This window comes from Agrilus planipennis, unplaced genomic scaffold (genome assembly GCF_000699045.2).
Source record: "Agrilus planipennis isolate EAB-ADULT unplaced genomic scaffold, Apla_2.0 scaffold196, whole genome shotgun sequence".
Lineage (NCBI taxonomy): Eukaryota > Metazoa > Arthropoda > Insecta > Coleoptera > Buprestidae > Agrilus > Agrilus planipennis.
In genome coordinates, this window is record NW_020439032.1 from 202,843 (window position 1) to 228,794 (window position 25,952).

Sequence of the window (25,952 nt, forward strand, 5' to 3'; positions counted from 1 at the left end):
TTTATATAATCAAATTGATCCAGCAGTATCTCAAGATATGAGTAAGATACGTAACAAAATACAATTAAAATATTGGAGCAGCAAAAAACATCAGACGAAGATAACAGGCTATACGCAATGTATGAATAATAATGTTCGTGTGCAAAATGTGTACTATATTGGTAAATGCATATTATTATAGAGTAGTAAAATAATATCTTTTATTTCTCTCCATTTAACGACCACTCTTTATAACGCCGAAAAATGTTCAGTCCCTTAAGTGTCGTTATATAGAGTTTACCCTGTATTAACAAAATATGTCATACACGTCGTCCACTTTAAATACGTACATTCACTTGGAGTATCATGGCGTCTGTAAAAAAAATAAAGCACTGGCGATTTTTGGAGCATCAATCATGTTTTTTATTAGTGTTTTAGGTTTTTTTGTTATTTCAATAAACACTATTTGTCTAAATTTATACATAAATTAGTTGTTTTATCAGACATAGGAACCATTTCCATTCTAATATGTCTTCATGTCTGACTTATCGTCAACATTTCGCACTTGTACAGAGTTGTACTCCAATTATTTTGTTCAAAGCGACTGAATCCTATTCTATATCCTTTTCTCCATATCTCTTCCACTTTTCTATCTGGCTTCCAAAATATCAAAAATCGGAAACTTGCCTCCAATTTTTAACGTCCATGACGATTTTTCGTGTAGGCTTTGGTCATCGTCAATTTATTTTCGTCTAAACCAACTTTTTGGGCACTGAGTAGATAACTACCATAAGTATTACATTTCTGGTAGCGATCTTCTATGTATTCTGCTGGTGTTCGTTTGACCGTAATACCGCAACAAAAATTACCAACAGAACAAAACAATCGCGACGACCGACGACGCCAACTGCGCCCTTTTAGTTCCAACTTTTCTACCAACAAGTTTGTGGTGAGAGAGAGTAGAACGACGAGAGAAGAGTTTATTCGAGCGACAACGTTCTCTCGGAGTCTTTTGGCATGCCGTGGCGTATGGTGGCATCATCACGTCTGCCGTGGTCTCCGCCCACCTGCCAGAAGTCTGTGCATTCGTATAACTGAACGACGACACCGCGACGCCGACGCCAACGTCGACACCCGCTTTTTACCAACTCCTTAATTAAATCCGTTTCTGACATCTTGAAGCTGTTGTCGTTGCGACAAACGTTGAGATTTGGACGTGATGCGGTTTTGGAAGTGAAAATTGGGCTCTTGCAAAGCAACTCGACTCGGAAAACATCCCCCTTTCACCTCCGCAACTCGTTCATTTCATCTTTTAAATCCGTTGATATTTGTTTTGCCAATTGTTTTGGTCTAATCTCCCACTGCACGATCTTGAAATTTTGCCAGTTCTTGTACGTTTCAATTCACACCCATTTGATTTCTGATGGTTTATGGACTCACATATCACAGCAAGCAAATGGTTCTTTAATTAAAAAAATGGAAATTCAATTATGATCTACTGAAACACCTTGGATAATGACCTAGCAGATGGTTATCAAATGGAAACAATTGTTTCTGTCAAAACATACTTGATTTCTGAAGAGTTGTCATAAGTAAATGCCTCAATAGTGAGATGTGATATCATGGCTATTTTTTTACTAATCTGCAATTATATAATATTGGTGAAGGGGTAGTTAAAGTCATGGTCGAATAGGCAAGAACGATTATTTTGGCAGTTGATTTAGACTTCCATGGCTGTCGTCTGAAGAAAACTGGATTTCCTAAATTCTAACCGCGTCTTATTGATGAAATTCCCATGATGGCGTCAAAATTTTTTTGAGGTTTCGTGTACTATCACAAGGGTCATTTCAGGAACTTCACGTTGTCGATGCAGGATTTCCAACGCTGGTTTAACACCATGATCCGTCATGAGGATTTCATCAATTAGATGCTGATAGAACGATTATTTTGTCAATATATTGCTTTCGTTAGACTCTATCGAAACAATCTGCTGTCTATAATGCAACTTTTTAATGTACTTATGACATTCAATCAATGTGCTAGGAGTGACGTCGTCTCTTGAATTTCCCGATTTATCAACATCTGCATGTGCATGAAAAGGTCCAGCTGTCCCACATGTACCAATCGCTTTCTTCCATTATTACCTAGGAATTGAAAGCATTGACAGCGACATTAACACAACCGACTGTTGTCCGTTGTAGCAGCAGCAGCAAACGCCACACTATCGTCACCATGAATGGAAAATCGAGGAGAGAAACACAATTTCAGTTAAATAGTTGACGACGCGACGCCGAGTGACTTGTATGACTCGTTTCGCCCCCACGCCGTCATCGTCGCCACCACCACGTGTTGCCACGGGTTCCATGAAAGCCAATATCTTGCGCTATGAATTCAGACTGCCTTAAATTATTGTTTGCCGGAACAGTTGGCCTTCATTGTCTAAGGACCTGTTAAGACCATCGACGAGGGTGCGGATTTCAGGCAACAGATTAAACCCTTTCCATAACAAACCATTCACTGACTAAGTTACTATTAATAACAGCGCTTTTGTAAAAGTAGAAGGCGCTTGGGTTCATACAAAAATGTAGGCTGTTACGCGAAAAAAAACACTTTAAATTTTCTGTTCTGAAGGACATTTAAAGCGACAATAAAGGCAAACAAAAGGACCCTTATAGTGCCTAACAGTTCATTGTCCGTTACGTTAGTCATTCCATATTTTATTTTATTTCAATACAGATCCTACATAGGTAATTGATTGTCAATAATTTGGCAATCTCTTACCTCATTTGTTCATCACTCCTTGATTTTCGTTTCTTTTTCTGGGCATTATTATCGTCATCATCACCAACGGATGTTCCCTTATTAAGGGNCTATTTTGAAGCAAAGGACAAATCGTACTACAAAAATGGTATCGAAAAGTTGGAGGATCGCTATAATCAGTGTATCACCCTTGAAGGGAATTATGTTGAATAAAAAAAACGAATTTTGCAAAAAAAAATGTGTTTTACTATTTTAGGCCGGGGACTTTTCAATTGACCTGTTATATGTAGGGGTAAATTCTTCGACTAACTGTAACTATACCTGTAATGTAAGCTATATTTTATTTTGATAAAAATTAGTTCTAATCGGAATCTATTAAGATATTAATTTGTAAGTTAAGTCGAAAGATAAAGTGTTGAGTTTCACGTCCAACGAAGCGGACAAGGATCAGTAGTTTTAGATAAATTGAATGGTCTCCATTGAAACGGTATCTCGTCACAAAGTAAATACGTTTCATAAATAAAACTGCAGCGATTGTTTCAAATTAATCGATGTAAAATTCATCAAAATAATCCCGTTTTCGTCGCCTGTTTTACTCCACTTTTCGGCTAATGAATTTTATGGGGAAAGGATGTAAACTCTGCCTCAGCATTCGATGGTAATATGCCTAAAATAATTAATTACCCCCCTCGATCAGGCCGGTCTACGGCCAATTTTTCAATAACGACCTGTCGGATGCCTTCTTCTTCTTCGTTTTCCTGCCAGAAGAGACGGTGCGAATGTAAGAAGGAAGGGGCGGGTGGTGTGGCGGTTGCGGGGTAGGCAGAATTGACTAACAAACTTAAGACGATGGATGCGTCCTCTGCCGGAAAAACGCATCGTCATGATTTATGTTCTAAATGAAGAATTGCGTTCCAAGCATCTTGCCAACCAACTAATAAACCTATTGAGTTATCGAAGCCGAGTGGAAATTTATAACGTGGCAGGGACGTAACCGAAGAGAGGGCGAGATCAACTCTTAAACAATTACGTGGTACTTTAAAACTCAAATACCTACAACAAAAAGTTAAAGTAAACAATCAATAAAATGCATGATGCTTTATCAAACGGGAACAATTTGGTTATTTTTTCAAACAAAATTACGAATTCTAGGAGCAAATGTGTTTTCTAGATCCCAAACCATGTTAAAAAGTCTTTTATTTAAATTATGATGCAATGGTCTTTTCAGGAAGCTGTTGCCACTGACCCAATAGTTGTTACATACTGTTTGTATGTACGTTTTCATAGCGTACGAAGGTCTGGATGGTCGACCTGATCAATACCCTCCTTCGGTCGTTCGTAGTCCTCCTGCGCCCCCTGCACCACCCTCGGGCTTAATTAGGAGTCAGAATCTGTGGCGGACACACATAAGGGACTCTAAACCAATATGCGTCATCCCCTTTCCTTTTCCTTCTTCCTTCCTACTCTTCGCCAGTCGCCAAGCGCTTGGTTCGCCCTTTCTTGTCTCTTTCTGTTCCTTCTTCCACTGCTGTACTGCCGCTGTTGCTACATTTGCTCATTTATAATCGATTCATTTCGAAAGAGGCTCAGGCTCTCTCTCGCATCTCAGAAACCGTACACGTTGTCAATTAAAAAGTTTGCTGCAGTCGAGAGATGTGTTCAGCGTCAAATATTAAAGGAAACCAGGGCTTTCGTAGTGGAGGGAATGAGGGGGTAACGACTGTAGAGACGTCGACAAACCCTTGACGTTGTCGTGAACGTCTTCTTCGACGACTGCACGACACTCACGTCGAATGAACCAAAACAGTCCATTTCCGCTTTGCATTGTTGTAAATCTGAAATTATCTGGGAATATTTGGCAATGTATCAACGAATGGAAGAAATCGAATAGGAAAAATAAAAAGAGAAATGATGTTCCCTATCCCTCTAAGTAGTCGATTATTAAAAAGTTTAACTTCTAACTCTCCACACTTAAAGTTAATTACCGATGTCTCACTTTTTACCAGGTCACAAAACATCATTTATTTGTACTTGAGGTGCGGGTCAAACCAAATCCCATTTTGGGAAGACGATTTACCATTTATCAGTAGATATATATTAATGTTGATCTCTTTCTGGTTTCGGAGTGTCTGCCCTAAAGAAATGAAATGCAGAATTCATCTCGAAACCGTAGTGCAAACTAATATACACATGGTTCAAACCCGACTTTCGTGTCTTTTGGTGGATATTATTTAAATGCCAAAAAAAAACACTAATAATAACAATTAACAATTTATAACAATAACAAGCGAAACACAAGTAACAAAAAGGCACAAGGAGTGAAACATACAACAAGAACAAAGTAACAGAAAGAACAAGATAATACAACAATAGTAACAACAACAAAGATAACAACAATACAACAGAGTAGATAAAAGCACTTACGACTTGAGATAAGAAATTTTAGAGTATTTATAGGATAGGGTTGTTAGTAATTTTGATAGAATGTTCTAGAAGGAAAAGTAGTGAGAGAGAGGGTGAAGACACTAGTTTATAGGAATACATAGAATTAGACAGTACAGAATTCAAGAGAAAGCAATTAAGGGTAAAACCAGATATTAGTATGGGAGTGCATGCAGGTATGGTTGAAGTTGGATTTCCAGGTAAAAGTGATTGAAAGAACAATAGAGTTTAGATTGAAAGGAAACCAAAGTATTTACAAGATAAGAAGTTGAAAAGGAATTGAAATAATATTTGAAGTGAAATAATATTCGAAATGAAATATTATTTGAAATGAAGTATTATTTGAAATGGAAAAATTAGAAAAAAATATTTACACACAAAAATAAAACAATAACAGTTATTTCGCCACACGACAAAATATAAAAATAGTAATAACACTTCTTTCATTCGTTCTATTGGTCACCTTTATATTTATACATCATAAAAATTCCTAAATATTTCCGTAAACGGTCGTGATTGTTGACTTTTTGCAGCGTCATCGGTGATGCCATATCGATCGCTACTTGCGGCATTCGAACGTAACAGTTCTGTGTTCTTTTCTTGTGATACTGATTCAATAAATCATATGTATGAGATCTATTTGTATTAAGTGGAATTTAATAACCTTCTACAGAATTTATTTAGTTTACAAAATATTTTACGATTAAAAATAGCTGAATGAAGAAGGGTCGTGTCAATTCCTGATAGGGATTTATAATTTTAAGTTGTTCCCAGCCACCTACGATGTTTCCCGTTTTTCTTCGCGGTCGAATGCGTTTTGCCGGTGTGGAGGTGTCGGTGTCGGTGTCGGTGTATTATACGATTCAAAAAGGAGGATAACAAAAGAAACACCGTTTGTTCTCATTGTTTGCAGGTGTAGGGAGAAGTCGAATGGGGACTGGGAAGCATCCTCACAAACAGAAAACTTCCGGACTTCTCTCGGCTCAGTTCTCGAATGCCGCGCTGTGCTGTATTACAACACCGGGAATTGTTTATCTACTAAAGGAAATTAATTCCCTTCTTTTCTTTTCACGTGAGCACACATGAAAGGAAAACCTGGAACGGTGCGGCGGCGTTCTCCGATTCCGGTCCCCTTTGTCTAGAAACGGAATTAAAAAATTAAGGTCGAAATTTACCGAAATAACGGAACAAACAGAATTCGAACTCTACTATTCGATTGGAATAAATTCATGAAACGCGAGTTTTCTGAACCATTTGACACATTACAAAAAAAAAAAACTTCGCAAAAGTATATTTAAGAGTCAAATTATTTGGAAAACTCTTCTCATTTTTTTCGATTTCTCTTTTTTTTTTTTTGGTTTGGTATCACATCATTATATTAATGTCAAAATTTAGAATGTTTCTCTTAATTTATTATCTGTCTTGATTTAAAGGGGTAGCACACCATAAGCACTCGTCGCCGATGTCAGCCGATAGTCCATGCTGATGTTCTGGGTGAGCTAGAATACATTAAAAATCGATGCGGTCATGTTTGTATAAAGTTGGGAGAGGTCATTTCTCTATAACATTGCAAGGGTAACTTTTGACTATCTAGAATTTAAATAACCGCTGTCCCACCAATTTGTTTTAACCAAACTTTGAGGGTAGAATTACATTATTATAAGGTCAGTTTTGCCTAAAGGAATTTTTCTAGAAACACCTGAGGTGTCCGCTAAGAAGCACCAAAATTTGGGTAATTTTTGAAAATAGCTCGTTTTAACTTTAAATCGTATTAGTTATCAACGTACCTATCCTAGTACACCTAGGTTATAGTCATAAGAAACAAAAATTCTTGAACAACTTAAAATGAATACTTTAAACTTTAAATTGAACAAAACCGAGATCGTCCTTTTTATAAAATTCATGAGCAAGAAATAGGTCTTTCTATTGTAATCAATTAGTTTCGGTTTTGACCTTGAGTTATTAGTAATAATACGTTTCGTCAACCAAAATTCAAAAGTTCATTCTTCTTTTTTGAAGATCCGTAGGTACCACAAGCTTTTCACTTTTCTTTTTTGGCACAAAATTTACTTAAATATTTCTGTTTATTCCAAAATTCTGAAAATCGTTGAAACAATCTCATATAAGGTTTCATTCTGTCTTGAATTTTAAATCTCCTAAATATTCCTTCAGGCAGATTTATTCGTATATACATTTATATACATATGGACATGTAAAATAATTATAATCCAGGAAAAAGGTTTTTAAGCGAATTAAACATTTTGTAGCCGTCCTACCTATACCCTTAAAATGCCATCTTGCTCATATATTATTTAAGTCGAAGTTGCTTCCGAGTAAATTTGATTAAAAACACATTAGGGATATGTGGGAGTCATAATTTATAAACTTGACATGATAGGACCGGCGAACCGACCCTCATCTACGGTAATTTAGATTATTCCAGATATTTCGCTAAATAGAATTAGAGAGACCACCGCTGTCGCACGTTGGAACTTAAACCGCCGCGCCGCGTCCTGATGGTGCGGTGCGAATTGTACTTTTGCAATTTACTTAACGCCAGAAATTAACATTAACTTCCTGTAGCATGTGCAAGATGGTTATTTTTCAATAATATCCAGGAAGTTTTCACAGGAAAAGAAAACGAAAAACGGTCAGATATCTTTGAACTGGATTCTTATTCGCTTTTTAATAGAAAATTATGATGATAACCCTAGACTAAAATTTTCAGTCTCTCAGAGTCTTTCAGCGTCTCTGAGAGCGTCTCTCACAGTCTCTCAGTTATTGCCTGGGTGTTTTTATGGATCTCTCACAGTCTCTGTATGGGAGACTCGAACGATAAAATTGTTAATTCAGAGATTCGAGTCTCTCACAGAGAGACTGAATGAATAAAACTGAAAAATTGAGAGACTCGAGTCTCTCGTAGAAAAACTGGGATCTCTGAAATATGTTGAACTTAGAAAATTTTAACCATGTCTATCGAGACACCTCTTATTGAGAGATTCGAGTCTCTCGTTCAGAGACTGGATACGAAATGAGGATCTTTCTATGAGCGATTCGAGTTTCTCGTTCAGAGACGCTAAACAGTTTTTTTGACAGTCTCTCTCAGCGACACCAGAAAGACTCGAGTCTCGCATTCAGAGACCCTGAGAGACTGAACATTTTTATCTCGGAAAGTCTTATTCATTGCCAATTTGGTCATTTAGTGATAGATTCTTTTTCACGGGAAATTTTACAACGCAAGCTAATTTTACCTATTCATTTCAGATCTTACCGCTGTAGGAATACCTTCCACGTCGAGAGTAATGAGTAAGGTGAGTTTTTATGCATTTATATTTAAAAAAAGGCTGCATTGGAGGTTCGATCTGACATTACGTTGGGAAATATCTTCACTCATCAGAAAGCTTTCAAATTATTGTTCTCAGACAAGAAAGTGATAAAAAAACTTTCCTAAAATTGATATATTGTAGTTCTATACCTTAGACTGAGAGGCCTTTCTATAGACACATAAAATTGTAATCTTTAATTAATTATTAATAATAGAATCTCCTTCGGTGTTAAAATCAAAAGTTTAGTATTGTATATACGAACCCATGGGTCTATCGACTTCAAATATGACCCTGCTAGATCCTTACGGAAAATAGTCCTCTGTCTAATAATTTGAAAGTTTGGATTCTGGTAGTTAACGACGTGTAGATCAAGATGCTAAATTATTGCTATTATGCTTATTAAGATATGATCCCTTAAAGTTGTGCTCTTCCATAGGGACTTCCAAAGTACAATTATACCTATTATACATACTGGATATGTTGAAGTACCAGAATCCAAAGTTTCAAATAGCTTGACAGAGAGTCATTTCCCAACTAGCGGGGTCCTTTGTAAAAGAATCCCAGATTTTTTTTGGTAGAGGATTATGAGAAAATTACTTTTTATTAAAATTTATGAAAGTTGATCTTAATTTCATTTCAAGATTAAATCAATATCATTTTAATACATTGCCACGAGACCTCTTAGCTTTTTGAAACTTTCCGAGGATTTTGTCGTTATTAATATATTTTACATTATTAGTTAGGATTTGAGCGTCATAATCTATTAAGTTTAGCTGAAGAAGAGATAATAAATATGTATTTATCCCAGTTTTAGTAATCTTCAAGCTTACGTTAGGTGTGTGTATTACATATTTTCACCATTAGTCGCTGTTAAACTTTTAAAAACATACACTTGACAACGCCATTAAACTAAACTTTTTCCAGCAGAGGAATTATTCGGAAAGGACTTGACGGCTTTCTTAAAGTCGAGTCTTTTCGGATTTCCTTTCACGTCCTTTCTGCCACCCTCTCGTCGATCCTTCGATATACCTCCGTACGTGACCGACGAGAGAGGGGACCACAAGTGGACATATAGCAAGCAAGCAAGCAAGCGATCTCAGCCCTTGCTTGTAAAGTAGACACCAGGCCCTTTTGTGTGTTGTACGTATGCAGGCATGTATATTTTGAGTATTACATGCGTAAGTAGACGGTAGTTGTGAAGAGATTTTGAGAGAGGTCGTAGCAAGTTAATGGTTTGTAAGAAACGATAGGGTCAAGCAGCGTGAAAATAAAGAAATGGCCCTTTTCGGGGGTTTATATCGACACCAAACCCATTCAAAGGACAAAAAGAGAAAAAAGTTGTTTGTGCATATAAGCGTCTTCAATATTTCCAAACAATTTGTCAATACTTTTCATCAAATATTCATAACAGCAAACGTACTAAAATATAACTTATGTCTACTTGCGTATATTGACTGATGACAAAGTTGTATGAATGACTTTTTATAGTATGCACATGATAACAGGATTCTTTTAAGATGAGTAGTCACTACAAGGATGGTTACCCTTTTTTTCTGAAATAAATTCGACATTGTGGATAAATGAACAAAATTTGGTGCCTTAAAAAACCCTTGCATAGGTCACGAGATCGATAAAATGCGTAATACAACTTACTCGTGTTGTAGGTAGGGTTGCCACCTTTTCAGTCTTTACATAAAGTATTTCTCGACTAAAAGGTTAAAAAAACAATTACTCAGCATAATAATAAAGTATTTTATTTTTTGTTTTTAAAAACATATTTTTTGTTATACCTAGCAGCCAGTAACAAATTGCTGTCGCTCTTAAATACATTAATAGCCTCTAATCATGGCAAACTAAGATTTAAGTAAAGTAAAAGTTCATTTTTAATTAGTTTTAATGAAGCTTTATTCCTGTCGTCCCGCCACTTTGCGTTCATAACAGAGAATACTCTTTCTGTAAATGCTGAAGTGGCCGGAACGGACAGCAAAAGTAACACTACTTTGAACAGATTTGGGAAATCAGGTTGTCCCGTAAATATGCCTTGCCATTTTTTGTGCAATATTATTGATATAAAAATACTCTAAATTTCGAATAATCGCTTACAAAATTACGATGTTTACTTAAGGCCTTAAATAAAGTATTTTTGCGTACTTTAAAATATAACGTACGCACAGTCGACATAGAGTACAATACTTTATAATAAAATACGGGTGGCAACCCTAGTTGTAGGTAACAACCAGATTAAATGATATGTCATTATAAGCGGGTTGGTCATATTAACCAGTCTTACTATAAACAAACTAACGATAAAGTACTCATTATAAGCTTTTTCTTATGATTATCGAACCATTCATTTAACACAGTTCTAACATAATAGACTAGTCATTACAAAAAAAAACCATTATAAGCGAATCTCTCTGTAAAGGTACGCCTACACTTCAGAATGAGACGGACGGCACGGAGCGGACGCAAGGAATTTTATTTCGCCTTAACGCGCATACGTCGGAATCGACTTACCATAAATCTCACGTAAGATAAGAATTACAAAATAATTTTAAATTATCAAGTGTTTGGTCTTCTTGTTCAGACACTACTGACACTAGACTGACTTATATACCGTTTATCGGTTAGCCGGTCTGATAGAGTTCATAGAATATTCCTGATTATTTCCGAAAACTTCCCGTAAGTTCCTTTTGTCGTACTTATCTTGTCCGCTATATGATTTATGATCCTTTAATAGTACTTACTCTAAATGAACATAAACTATTTCATCTTAAACATACTTTACTCGTTGTTTTTTTTAATCTTGAGTTTTAATAAATCGTCATCGTTAAATTACTGGCCAGTGGCTCCAACTAGGCAGTTACATACATGGGAAGGTTCGACTTGTCGTCGAAAAATGTTCAATTAAACTTAACATGTTAACAGAAATGATGTATACAAGTTTTGAGCCGGGGGTAGGTACTCTTTCACCGGCGATATATCTTTTTACTGTTGTCGCTCTCTGGCATGTCGACCGTGGTGGCGCAGTCCGTGACTAACATATTCGGTAGTAGTCCTGACGGTGTGACGACGTCGCCTGTCGTCGACGCCCGTCCGCTCCCGGCGTTAACGTGTTTTCCCCTGTCGTCCTTTGTCGGCCGTTCGAGGGTGAAGTGATCAGGAAAACAAGCGAACATCGAGAGGTGATGACGTATGTAGCGGCAAACTGCGATCATCCATCAAAGAGCAAATGGAACGAAAGTTATTCGTATGTGTCTGGGTGTGAGTGTTGTGTGCAGTTCCCAGATGCTGTCCAGTTCAACAGAAACGTTGCGTGAACTTTTACATTCAAAACAAAAACACTAAACTATGTTTTGTATAGCGAAATAGGAACGTAATCGTATGTTAGTTAGTTATTCGTTAAAGCTATCAATTTTCGATATAAATAATTTTTCCTAAAGGCTCCGCGGAAACCCGGGATTCCGTGGAAGAGTCACAGGAGTTGCTCGAGTTTGAGTGTTTTTGTCTTAACAAAAATATACTAAATTCTGCAAAAAGCAACCATTCTATATCTAACCATAAAAACGGCATATTTTTCATAATCAAACCAATAATAAAAGGTCGTACCCTAACGGTTCATTTTTATATAAAACGGACCACTTCGAATTATTTTATTCGATTAAGCTAACGTGCCTATCACGTTGATGTTGGCTACGCCAGGATTCGTTTTCAGCAAGTAGATATCCACACAAGTGGACCTTGTTGGAGCATACGTAATCCTAAAATGTAGCATCGTGCTACAGATGGCGTTTACTGCGCCATTTGTAGTATTTTCTAAAACGCACTGTTAAGACAGCAGGTAAAAGTTGGTCTGTGTTCTGTCGGAGCTGCCTGCGACGCGCTGATGAGATCCAAAAAGATCGAAATCGCGATCCACGTCTGGCGGTTTCGACAGAATACAGACCACTTCGAATTATTTTGGTTCATTTTATGTTAGGCACAAGCAACACTATTTTTATTAAAGAAATATACCTAAGATGAATAATGAAATTATCTTATTTGGCTGATATTTTCGATAAACTCAATGAAATCAGCAAGTCCTTACAGGGAAGCACCACAACCATGTTTACAGTGATAGATAGATAGATATCTTTTACTAACGATAAAAAACAAATTTGGCTGCTGGATTAAAGAGGTTGAAAGAAAAAGTTAAAAATGTTCTTCTAAATAAATTTCTCGAAGAAAATGAGTTACAAGTAACCCATAAATCAATTCAAATTTGGCTTTTAGATCGAACTCAATGATGAGAAGCCTATCATGGTTCTTTGTACAGACTTACACTAAAAGCAATTTTGAAACTCGACTGTTAGATGTTACAATTCAATTGTCGGGCATTAAACCTACTTTTTATGCTATTATATAAGTAAAACTACAAAAATTTCATTCTTCACTTTAAATACATGCAATAAAGGTTCTGAATTCAAAATTCAAGTTGACGATTACTACATGTACACAAGAAGGCGCTAAAGCCCTTAGACATAAAACTATTGCAAATTTACTGTTTTTTTTCCAAGATGGAGTTCTGCCAAAAACAAAGGATGGATCAATAAGGGTTTAATTTCAGAAACAATTAGGAATGACATGTAAAGATTACCGAAAATAATGTCAAGCACTATGGCCTACGATTCCATAGTCTTTTGAAGTTTCAAGACGTTGAAGGTTAAATTTTAGTCTTTTGCTTTTAATGGTAATGTGTATATCACTCTTAGTCCCGCTTTTTGACAAAATCAAAACTAAAAATTTATTACAATTCGTCCATTCTCACAAATGACTTTATCTAGTAAACAATTCAATACTATCAAAAACCTGATTTACATAATATAATACTTTATATACGTTTCGGGCGTCCAATTGTATCCTTCACATGGTTCGTTCATCAATCAGGGACAAAATGTTATATGTATCCAAATTGTGCTCCCAGATGTTGTCCAGCGAGCGTCTGTCCGCTTGTTTTGGTCGTCGTCGTCGTCAACGGTCAGCGCGTACAGGACGACGTCGGCGTCGCGTCCGTTGCCATTATATAAAAAAAAAAAAAGACAACGGCAACTGCGACCGGAGGCCTTTTATTTCCTTTTAGGACGTTATTTGTCACGCGGAAAATTATACTTATGATGGCAGATGCCCCATTATCGCCGTTGGCCTTCTACGCCCGATTTGTCGAAAATATTTTTATTTTTATCAGCGCCTACACAAACTCTGTATACATACGTATGTATAATGTATGTGGTAATAAATTGTCATCTTGTACTGTACAATTTTTACTAATATTCTGTCACTCTTTTCGTAGTAAAGCAGATACCCGAGATAAAAATATTCAGTCTCTCAGAGTCTCTGAAACCGAGACTCGAGTCTTCGTCTCTCATCGAGTCTCTCTGGTGTCGCTGAGAGAGACTGTCAAAAAAACTGTTTAGCGTCTCTGAATGAGAGATTCGAGTCGCTCATAGAGATATCCTCATTTCGTATCCAGTCTCTAAATGAGAGACTCGAATCTCTCAATAAGAGGTGTCTCGATAGACATGGTTAAAATTTTCTAAGTTCAACATATTTCAGAGATCCCAGTTTTTCTGCGAGAGACTCGAGTCTCTCAATTTTTCAGTTTTATTCATTCAGTCTCTCTGTGAGAGACTCGAATCTCTAAATTAACAATTTTATCGTTCGAGTCTCTCATACAGAGACTGTGAGAGATCCATAAAAACACCTAGGCAATAACTGAGAGACTGTGAAAGACTGTGAGAAACGCTTTCAGAGATGCTGAAAGACTGAAAGACTCTGAGAGACTGGCAAGAGACTAAAAATTTTTGTCTAGGGTATTTTAAAAATAAAGATGAAAAATTAGGATTAGAAATATTGACTATCGGCTAAGATTTTCAAAATTATCTTCTAAATAATTGTGTTTAGGGTTTTAGGTAAAGATGGCATCCTTCATATCGTTTTTAGACCTTCAGAAGATTTGGTGGATGACATAGATGACGATTTTCTGCAAGATGAAGCTAATGGCGAATTTTTTGATCAACTCCTACGAGCTGAATTTTTAGGGAAAACGCAAGGAAAATGTAACAAGGAATTTTCCGAATGTGATATATCTGTGATTTCGCTGTTTACAAAATTATTTTTCACAAGGTGACATAGATGCACATAATTAAGTTAGTTATTTTTACCTTTTTAACATATAATAGGTATCTATTTATACAAATAAGAATGCCTAGACAAAAATTAAAATAAATTACTATTTCTAATTTATAAAATGGTNTCAGCCTCTCTGTGAGAGACTCGAATCTCTGAATTAACAATTTTATCGTTCAAGTCTCTCATACAGAGACTGCGAGAGATCCATAAAAACACCTAGGCAATAACTGAGAGACTGTGAAAGACTGTGAGAAACGCTTTCAGAGATGCTGAAAGACTGAAAGACTCTGAGAGACTGGCAAGAGACTAAAAATTTTTGTCTAGGGTATTTTAAAAATAAAGATGAAAAATTAGGATTAGAAATATTGACTATCGGCTAAGATTTTCAAAATTATCTTCTAAATAATTGTGTTTAGGGTTTTAGGATAAGGTCCTCTCAAATTTCAACCCTTAATTCCAATCTTTGAACATAGACTATCTTGCAACTAGGTAACTTTCTAGTTATATGTATGATTACTTTTTTATTTACAAACTGACCGTTAGTCAACTCTTTATTATCTTTTGTTACTATTTTAATTTCGATTATTTCATATTAAATTAAAATTTAGCGTAATTTTTGTATTCTTGAAATTGTATGCCGATCTTTCTTTTTGATTTGCCTATGTAACTGATGGTGCGACAATTAGAACATTTAACTTCATTAACTCCCGGTTTTCAGTGTTTCTTTTGGTGTATTTTATTGTTTATTACGAATTATAAAGAAAATATTCACGTATATAAGTAGTACCGACACATTTTTCAACCCACTAAAAATTAATTCGTCGTTTAACGACGATAGAATCAAAGAGGGTGAGCACGGATCGCATATAACGAATCGATGCGGTGACGCGTTCGTTTATAACGAAACCGAATGTCGCACTTCCGTAGCGGCGGCATTTCCGCATCACGATCGTCATCTGTTTTAAAGCCACCCTGATCCAACTGTGACATTCTTCTCTCATCTGTCTTAGCACACATCACTTTTGATGGCGGGGATTTTTTCTGCATCGATCAGCATCGATTCGGAACAGAACCAGTCAACCCCCGAGGCTCTGTCTGTACGATTGAATGTGTGTGTGTGTGTGTGTGTGTGTCTGAATGTTTATGTGTGTGTGTGTTTATTTCGGAACAGGAGACAACTTCGACACCTCGGGGAGGTATTTCCTAATGCAGATTATCCCCGTGTTACACCTGCACCCTCGCGAGAAAAATGCTATTATAAGATGGATATAGGGCAATAATTTCTTATCGGAAGGGGAGAAAAGGCATTTAGACTTTTACAGTATAAGTATACGACTAAGGCAAAAGAAGCTTTTTAACAATGAATGGGACATTTAGTGGGAAATGTAAATTATACTAAAACACTTTAGGAAAAGCGAAAAACATTTTTTACAATTACGGAAGTCAAAACGACGAATAAAGGCGGAGTGTCAGGGTTCGTTTTTCCATAAATTTTTGTCGTATCCGAGATTCCTTTGCGTGTAATTCAAATGCGACACTTCTTTTACTTAAAAAAAATTTAGAAATTCGAAAAAGACTGTTAAAGGTGTACGTTTGCAGGGCGGCTCTGTATAGGTGCGAAACATGAGTACAGGCGCGAACAGAAAATGTTATAAGGGCTAGAAAAAGCAAAAACAGGAATTGGGATGTGACATGTGGGCGCGGCCTAATGAAGATGGCTGTCCATACATTGCATCAGTATTATAGAAAGCATTGCATATTGTGATTTTTAATTTTTCTAATGATAAATTTAAAAACAATTTTTGATTGGGCTAATGCAAATGCAAGCTCAAGAAGTGTTGTGGAAGTCGAAAAACTTTTGAAAGCTGGCCACATAATAAAATGTGGAAAAAATGATGATAAAACAAGTGATACCGCTTGATACTTCCACTTCAACATCTCGCATTGATGGCGTTAAAGGTACTACTTCTGCTTGAACATGCCATAAATTTTCACCGTTTGATGAGTTATGATATAATTCTTCTGATACTAAATCTTTTTCCTGCTTCTCCATTAATTCTTCAATTTTTTTACGTCGATTAATTTTTCGAGTTTCGTGTCTATTATCTATTTTGACATTAGGTAAGTTATTAGACGGGACAGCATTCCTTTTCAGTTTTCTGCGTTTTACTGCAACATCTTTAAAAATTAACGCATAAATTTTAGCATCATATTGGAGTTATAAAGTGAGGTTAAGTATAGAAATACAACGTTTATGATTACTACTTACCCGGAAAAATGTAGTCATCTTTTTTAAAATGAAGTGAGCAAACTCTTGTACATGAACTGACATTTTTAATTTTTAAAGCTCTTTTCCAAGCTTTAATTTGATCGATTTTCTCAAGATTACCAAATACATTTGTGATAGTTACGACCCGTTGCACCGTAGCAAAACTATGAAATATAATATCTAAGTCCTTATCTAATCGACTTGTACAACCTTTTACAGCACAAACGGTTCTGCACTTTGATTTTGCACGAAATGGAAATTTGGCTAGTTCCATATTATATAAAATATTAATAATCACAATTTGCAAAATAACACAGTACACAATAGCTGTTTATTACAATGCAATGCTTGGGCAGTTGAAATTTCTGCCACCAGGTGCCGTATCGTTTTATGTCAAATCCCAATTGAGAAGAATAGATATAGTCCTAGATTAGATTACTATTAACAAATGGAGGTGAGTGTCCAATCAGTCTTAGGACTGACGAAATCGTTTTAGCATCCATCCATTTAATATTAATGCCGCCTCCCTTGCATCTTATCTTCCCCGCGCCCCCACAAATACACTATCAAAATAGTTATTCGTATAACTATACATGAACTTTTGGGTCCTATGTTTTTTTTTTTTAATTCTTTTACGTATGATGAGGTCAAGTCTGGAAATGAGTGCATGGTTAAAGAAAAAGTGTAGCAGAATGGTAGCAAAAGGAAAAAGATATTCAACATGCTAATCACCCTCGGCATTTCCCGGCTCCTTGGAATAATTAATTAGTATTCTTTCCTATATTTTACGTGCTTCGTTTTTAGAGCTTGAGCACAACGACGCCAGCGACTGACTCTGACGCTCATTACATTAAAATTAGATTTAAAAATGTGGAAATGGTACCGTTGATTGCCATCCATGGCTGCACGCGGAAACCAAACCAACGAACCACCTCTTCCTCTTCGTCCCCTGCATTCGACCACTTCCAGCTGCTCCCCAGCAGCCAGCCGACGAGTGGATTTTCAATTAGCCGAGAAATAAAATGTATTTAAACCAGCGGGACTACCATTGTTTGTATAAGCAAGTTGAAAAGCCCGAAGATTTCCTTCTGAATAATTAATTGTTTCAGACGTTTTTCCAACGTCTCCTTAAAAGAAACAATCAACAAAGACATTGTCGTCACAATAATAACAAGAATGAAGATAAATAATTCAATTGAGACTACTTCCTATATGCAATGTGTACAACTTAATTTATCTAATTGAATAGATGAAACCATTTTTCCACTTTTTTTTTTTAGGATAATTTTCTTGTAAAATGGTTCGACATTTTTGTACTCTTATTAGCCCTGTCCAATTTATTTCTGCTATTCTGTTCTAGATAGCCTTAAAACAGTATTGTATGTTGTGTCCAAGGAGTCACGACCTTATGATGATGATGATTCTGCAATTTTTAGTCTTTTTTTTCTACGTGCATTACGATCCAACATCATAATGGTTGAACACGCACCTCCACCTTTTCCTATCCTGAGCTAATGTTCTCCTATTCTTTCTAATACCTCATCATTTCTAACTTTCTCTATCCACGGTATCCTTATCATCCGCCTATAACACCACATTTCGAACGCTTCTAACCTTTTCTTTTCCGCCGCACCCACTGTCCATGTTTCGCACCCGCACAGCACCGTGCTCCAAACATATACCTTTAACAATATTTTTCGAATTTCTAAACTAAACGTTCGCTAGCACAGAAGTGACCCCTTTTTGTTAAAGGCGGTTCGACCCTGCACTATTCTTGGTTTTATATCTCTACTACTTACTCCTTCCATCCTGACTTATCTGACTTTTCGTCTCCTATTTTTATATTCGCTCTTTTCCTGCTTTTTCTTTCCTTACATACCAGCAATTTTTGTTTTACAATTACGATCCATCAGTTGCATTTTAGCGAGTAGCAATTTTGGTCTATTTTTAGAACGATCAGCTTAAAACGTAGGTATTAATGAATCCGCAATGAAACTGTCGTGTGATATTTTTTTTAAGGGGCGCATTATCTTAAAAAGCTAATCCAATAAGGCCATTCGAATAATCTGCTTATAACACCTTTAAAAATGTGACAAAAACGCGGTCCGCGAATAACGTACCTTCTCACCCTGTTGCCCTTTCGTATCCGGACATGTATGATTACGAATGTGTGAGTGTTTGTATACGTGAATGTGATATTCAACCAACGAACCCACCAACAGGTGGTCACTGTAATTCACGTGGCTCCACATCCATCACGGACTCCGTCCAAATAATCCGTCACCCTGTCAATACCTCGGTCAGAATAACTCCCCAATTTACTGGCGGAATGAAAAATGATGTTCCACCATCATTTCAAGCCTACCAACTGTGACGCCACCACCACCACCGTCAACTTAATGCGAGAAAAATCGGAATGCTGGCAATCGAATTTAAAACTTCTCTTAAAAAGTGAATATAACAAAAGTTATCTAACATTAGGTTCTTCAAAATAAACAGATAATACATTTAAATGTTATTGATGTAGCTGCATATGTATAGGGATTTTAGTACCTACTACCAGATCGATAATGACCTGCTCCCAACTTTTCACTCATTTTTATGGCAGGGCTTTTTGCTTTCTTAATTGTTTGGGAGGTACAATCGGAGACAAGAGTACATAAAATTAGAAATTCGTGATTAATTAGGTTTTGCAGCATATCATGAGGTAAATAAATACTATCTATACACAAGAAAAAGTATACGGTTTGAGAGAAAATTTGGAATTGACCAAAAACTTTGAATAAAATAAGATATAACGAATAATATGGAAAATTTTTAACTGACTTTTGGCAGTGAATATGCCTTGATTTCAACTTCGAAACAAAAAAATATTTAGTTTCAATCTCTATTAATAATGAGCGTAAAACTTTTTAATATGTTTAAATAATAATTAAAACTTTAAAATTGCATTTATTTCAGACAATTATAAATATTATCATTATATTATCAAGTAAAAACGAGATTTTCAGCTAATTTTTCATTTTTTCCTCGATAACCATTTAGTGAATTTGAATAACCTTACGCTAAAGTGATTCTCCAGAGTTCAAGTTACTTATTATAAAAGTTTGAAATTTCTGGTAGCTTTTTTTCTGTTAATAATAATAAATTTAATCTGTTCGGTTGACGAATCTCTATAAAATAACGTGTAAAATTACAGTTTTTTAAAATTTAACGGTTTAGTGAATCGATTTGTAATTTTTACAGGAGTTTTAGAATTGAATGAGGAACGTTCTTCCACATTTTTATTTATCTCGTAGCATTTTGACATACCTCCTAAACATCCTTAAATAATTTACTTTTTGTAATTCCTAAAAACTTTCTTTATCATTGGGTTGAATTACTATAGCCAAAAGAAATAAGGACCCAATTTTATCAAACAGTTCTCCCTTTATGTTGTTTCTCATTTCTCAAAGCAATTTTGCAACAATTTTTTCATTTTTGACGAAAGCACTAGTAATACCAAATTCTTCTAATTCAGGCTGTGTTCTGTGTCAATGTATTTTTTATTTAATTCGATACGTTATTTCTAATAGTATTGGGTAGATGAGTCACAAAAAATGGGTGAAAAATTAAATGCAGGCCATTGCCGTTCACTTGTTTCGCATATCTCAAAAACTAGAGGATTTTCAGAGAACTTTCTTCATTTTTGACGGAGGCACTCCCGACTTCAAATTCTTCTAATTCAGGCTGTGTTCTGTGTCAATGTATTTTTTATTTAGATCGATACGTTATTTCCAATGGTATCGGGTGGATGAGTCCAACGCCTACTTGCGACTGTATGCTACACGACGTAGCAGCGCTTTCCCTTACGGCTTAACAGACCATACGTCTTGTACTGAAAATGGAATGGACTCATGGGGGTGCTTGGTCACTCGTGCTCAAATATTTTTATTTCGCGCGGTCCCAGTCGCACATCTATTACTATTTTTATGCATTAGCGATCGGCCCGTGAGGGACCCCGACGAATTGGACGTATTTTCCCGGTTTTATGTTCATTGATATAAGTTTTTTCTACGTGCCCAACTCAATCAGATATTACTTTTACGGAAAATGGGGAAAATGTTTCTGGTAGAAGTTACGAGAACACCTGCGCAATTTCACTTATCATTTTTTTTTGTAGTTTTGTAGAAAACAAAAATTAATACGTTAAGAATTCCAATTCCACGAAGAGATAGTATTAATTAAAACTACCAGACTAGAAGCAAGTCAATTTACTCTAATTCAAAGATAATTTGTGTCGAAATATATTTTTATGAGCGACTAGCTGACCCGGCAGACTTCGTACTGCCCCAATCGATAAATAAAAGATCTAAACTTTTGTATAAAATAAACTTGCTTGTCAAATGTCAAATATTATGGTTGCGTTTAGAAATTTAATTTGTGACAGAACTTAAGATTTATCAATTTACATAAAAATAATCTGAAAGATAGTTAACAACTTTCATATTTATTCACCTTTTAAACCTTCTCTGGAGTTCCACAAATAATTCAAGACCAAAATTAGCCAAATTGGTTCATCCGTTCTCGAGTTTTAGCGAGACTAACAAAGAGCAATTCATTTTTATATATATATAGAAGATGAAATGGTTAATCTTTCTCAGTCTCTTTAGATTCCATCAGCACGCCGGACGCCATTAATAAATAATAGTTGACGGTTCTATGCAAATATTCTCCAACGAAATAACGAAAGTCCAGTGGTGCTTGTATTCCGCTCGATATGAATCCTAAAACGTAAATAACTCCTTTAATTTGTCCAAAGTAAGTATCAAAGTCCAGAAATATACGATGGCAGTAAAAGGTGGCGGTTTCTATACGATATGACGGTGGTTTTCGAACGAAAATGGAGACGAGTAACGGTGAACATAACATAACGGTGGAAATGAATTTATGACGGGGTAATAAAATTTATATGATCGTGTTAGGTTAGAATAAGTATCTGAGGAAGAGAACGAGTGGCTTTTCCGTCTCGGTGGGGCATGTGTTTATGATTCCGGAACAGCAGTCACTGAACAGGTTACGACCGACGTTGTCGTCGTCGTTGACATCGCCGGGGCGTCTCTTTCTCGCCACTCGCCATTCGCCATACACACCGACGACTAGAGGTCGCTCTATAAAGCGCTTTGTCCCGGAAAAAAAAAGAAAAAGAAGAATCCAATCCGACAGATAAATGTCTTAAAGGGAAGCGAATTCAACCAAGAGAATTATGTTCGTGATATTGAATTTTTATGGCTTGTACGTGACGAAAGCGATTTCGTGAAACGTTAACACCTGTTGGCTGATAGATTCGATAAATATGTCGTCGAAATGAAGCGATCCGATGCGACGCGCCGTTACCTTTCTGCCCATATCTTTTATTCTTTTCATTTAACAAAAGCAGATATAACAAAAATCGTTATCCTTTAATACTGTGAATAATAAAATACCTGACGCATTCAAACTAATTTATTTTTCTAATTAACGTTTAATTAGTAGCACTATTATTGTTATTTAATCGCTCGTCTACTGAATCGCGTCTTCGCTTCTTTTATTTCGCCTTCTGTCTCCGCGAAACTTGGTCTTACAACTTCGCGACAGCCATTTATGGAGGCTGGACTTGTTCTAGAAAGATTCCATTCCAAAATGTAGATTCTAGATGATTCTAGCCTTCATTGTTACCAACCCAATATAGGTCACCAGACAGTTCGTCACGTATAATAGGCTGCCTACACCTAACAAAACTATTCAAATTGATCTCCATTTTTTGGACTAAGCTAGAAAAAAGGGGATGTTATAAAATGTAGAGAGGACGCTATGGAAGTTAATAAGGAAAAAGAGGAATGGGATGGCAGGCATGAAGGGCTGGTTAGTGATAAGTTAGTTAGTATAAGAAGCAGAAACGGGATTACATCGAAACAGAAGGTGGTTCAGTTTGGATTATTATTTGCAGTGAGATGTTTTTAAAAAATAGGATAAAATGTTAAAGAATGTTGAATAAAATTTATAGTACTAAAGAGAACCAAGTAGCTTCTGATGGATGGATACTAAATGTTGCTACATCAATGATATAGGTCTGCAGATAATTCTGAGACTTGATGGGTGAGTGTTAGGAAAATACGAGGTTTGGCTCATGTTAGGATAAAGTGGAGACGCATGTCCAACCAGTCTTGTCTTCGGACTGAAGATCCTGTGGTGATGACATCTGTCTTTCTGGTTTTTGGTATTTGTTTTGTGAATTGTACGAATGCTCTTTGTCCACAATGTAAAGTTTAGTATGCTGTGTTCTATAAAGCATCGGTTCATAAAATTCTTACGATATTGTTGAGTCGCAGATGTTTTACTGACTGCTTACGGTACGGGCAAGTTGTTGTGGACAAGTACAACCCAAAGTAGTAACTTGATGATGATACTTGACAAATTTAATCGGCCAATATAAACTGGCAATAACGACGAGCACACTGATGTTGTCAAGTCGTTGGATCATCAGCCCATTCGGCGGAATTTTATAGCAACTTAGCAAGTTGCGAAGGCATTTACGATCGCAATAATTCGAATAATAGAGGATTCTCGACACTTCCGTCAATTTCAGCCCTTTTTTGTATTTTTTGTTGCTGTTTTATAACGCGATTAAAAGGAAAAGATTGACTTTAGTTTTCGTTGAATCAATCAAATGACACAACGCACTGCCCCTTTGTAATACAGGATTAAACGTTTTTCTGACTGTGTTTTCTATTATATGATGGCCGTATGTAATGATGTGTAAAAATTGCCTTGATCCTTGATTTTGGTAATTGTCCAGAACTGGGGTTCGATACCAAAATCGCTCCAAAAATTTTTTCATTGATTTTCGGTCATTCTACATAATAGAGTTAGATATTAGAAGGTGGGGGAGACACTTTTTCATGACTTTTTCAATGATAATTTTTAAAAATTGGCCTAATATCTAATTCTATTATGTAAAATGATCGGAAATCGATAAAAAAAAGTCGGTTGTCTGTAAAGTCGGTTTACTGACGATAGTTGAACGTGACAACGTCATAAGAAAATACTGATGGAATGGTTTCATTTTTCAAAAGAAAATTTTAATTTTATTTGTTTGATAGATATTTTGTATGGATATAGAGAAGGAGGTAAATGGAAATGTATTATTGTATAACAGCTGTCCACGCGGACGCATCGCTCACTCAAGTAGGAGAGAGACATGTCGAACGCTGCCGAACGCGGAGGCCGATTGTGCCTCTTTGTCGCTCGTTCCGCGCTCTCGCTTGCACTTCAAGCCTTAAATGGAGCGCCTCAAAGCGAGGTAACGCCGCATGAGTCACGTTTTTTCGTGCGTGTAGCCGGCTCCATCAAATTATAAGACGTTGTCACGTCAAAAAATTTTTGAAGCTATTTTGGTCTGGAACCCCAATTCTGGATAATTACCATTTTTTTATCACAATATAAGGTCAAGATGTACAGTTAAAAATCAAGGCCACGGCCAGGACTAAATGTGCTGATCCAAAACCAAGGCTGTATTAGTCTTACCGTAGTCTTACGTCTGCTCATTACTAGTCCTATGTGTCGATGAATTCAAAGCTCTTATAATCAAAATAAATTTAAAATGAAAATCTTGAAAAATTTATATGCTTTATGGAAATCCCTACCATCAGTAGTACGAAAAGTAAAAAAATTGTTTATCGAGCTATCAGTTGAGACAATCACAAATAAAAATACCTTTCAACAATAGAATTGACTAACTACTACTCATCATTATCGATTACAGGTAAAATCGATATTGGGAAAACATTAATCCCAAATTAGCCCCGATAATCAGCGTTCTTCTGTATCTGGATATAAGTAGTAGAAAAGGTTTTATTTACCCCCAAATCAGCACTAATTCGGTCTTTACCTTGCATTATTTACGAGGCGGTGAAGTGTTTTGGTATCCAGCTATAACTACACTCACAGCCTACTCGATCATTTTGACAGAGTACCTACCTATATCAGAGACATTAATCGTCGAGTTCACCTATGCGCTGATGATATCTCGCTATCAAAACGTGAATTGTATGCATCGTTTGTTCGAACAGAACAGAAAAACGACGTCGGCGTCGCACGGCCGCCGTCGTCGGCTACGACGCCTAATGTTTGGATGTCGTTAGGTCTGCCACCTGTAGCATGCGATACGCTCATTATTCCGGGACAGGAGGCAGACACGTATCACGTGTGGTAATGTATATATATCTACGTATGTATATGAGTGTGTGTGTGTCTATGGGGGTGTTTAAACGTACACATGTCTGCGTACGTGTTGGTATATTAACTGTGAAATTAATAGCGTCGATTACCTACCGCGCTGACTACGTTTTCATCGGGGTATCCATCATAAGTAGGCGCCGATTGACGTGGTATCAACAGGCCCTTTGTAAACACACCTGTTCGTTCTGTGTACTGGATATTGTACGAATTAAAAGCTAATTTACCAACCGGTATTCGGTGAAATTACATTTACCATGTAGATTTGTTGGTAGCGGGCTCAATTTTGAAGTAAAATTTCTTATAAAGGGCCTAAACCTCGGCCAGTTGAAGAGTAAGTGCTAGAAATTATTAAATATTACAGAAGAGAGTTGCGAATACCAAGCTTGTGCTGCAGATATAAAATTTTGAACCTGCCTTAGCTGTTAGCCTGAGCTTGTTGAGGATTTCGAGTTGTATACTTCGTTTACTTTCTGTAGCGATGTGACCTTCAGTTTGACCGGCGCAAGGTAGAAAAGAACAGCACTAGACCAGAAAAGGAAGGAGACAACTCTCGGCCAAACTCTTCACCGGTGAGGAGCGTATAATCCGTACAGTACTGCACGGAAAAATTGACCATTTTATCCACTACAATTGCATTGCTGTTATTGGTACCATTTACTACTGAAAATATCAACGAGATGTTTATTTATATTTGAAGACATATTAAAGGCTTTAACGCTTGTTTTCGACTCGCACTACTATTCATGATT

At 36.4% G+C, this 25,952-nt stretch overlaps 1 protein-coding gene across 7 annotated transcripts in view; it reads left to right on the forward strand.

The window, feature by feature from the left end:
- The window catches only part of LOC108738411 (myelin transcription factor 1), a 225,967-nt gene that overhangs the window by 132,972 nt on the left and 67,043 nt on the right, over window positions 1-25,952 (forward strand). For all 7 annotated transcript variants that reach the window (XR_003231521.1, XM_025976579.1, XM_025976580.1 and 4 more), the window contains exon 3: window positions 8,446-8,492. Coding sequence is in view for 6 of the 7 variants with exons in the window: in XM_025976579.1 (XP_025832364.1) it covers window positions 8,446-8,492 (47 nt within the window). In the remaining variant the exon portion in view is untranslated. The remainder of the gene's footprint in view (window positions 1-8,445; window positions 8,493-25,952) is intronic.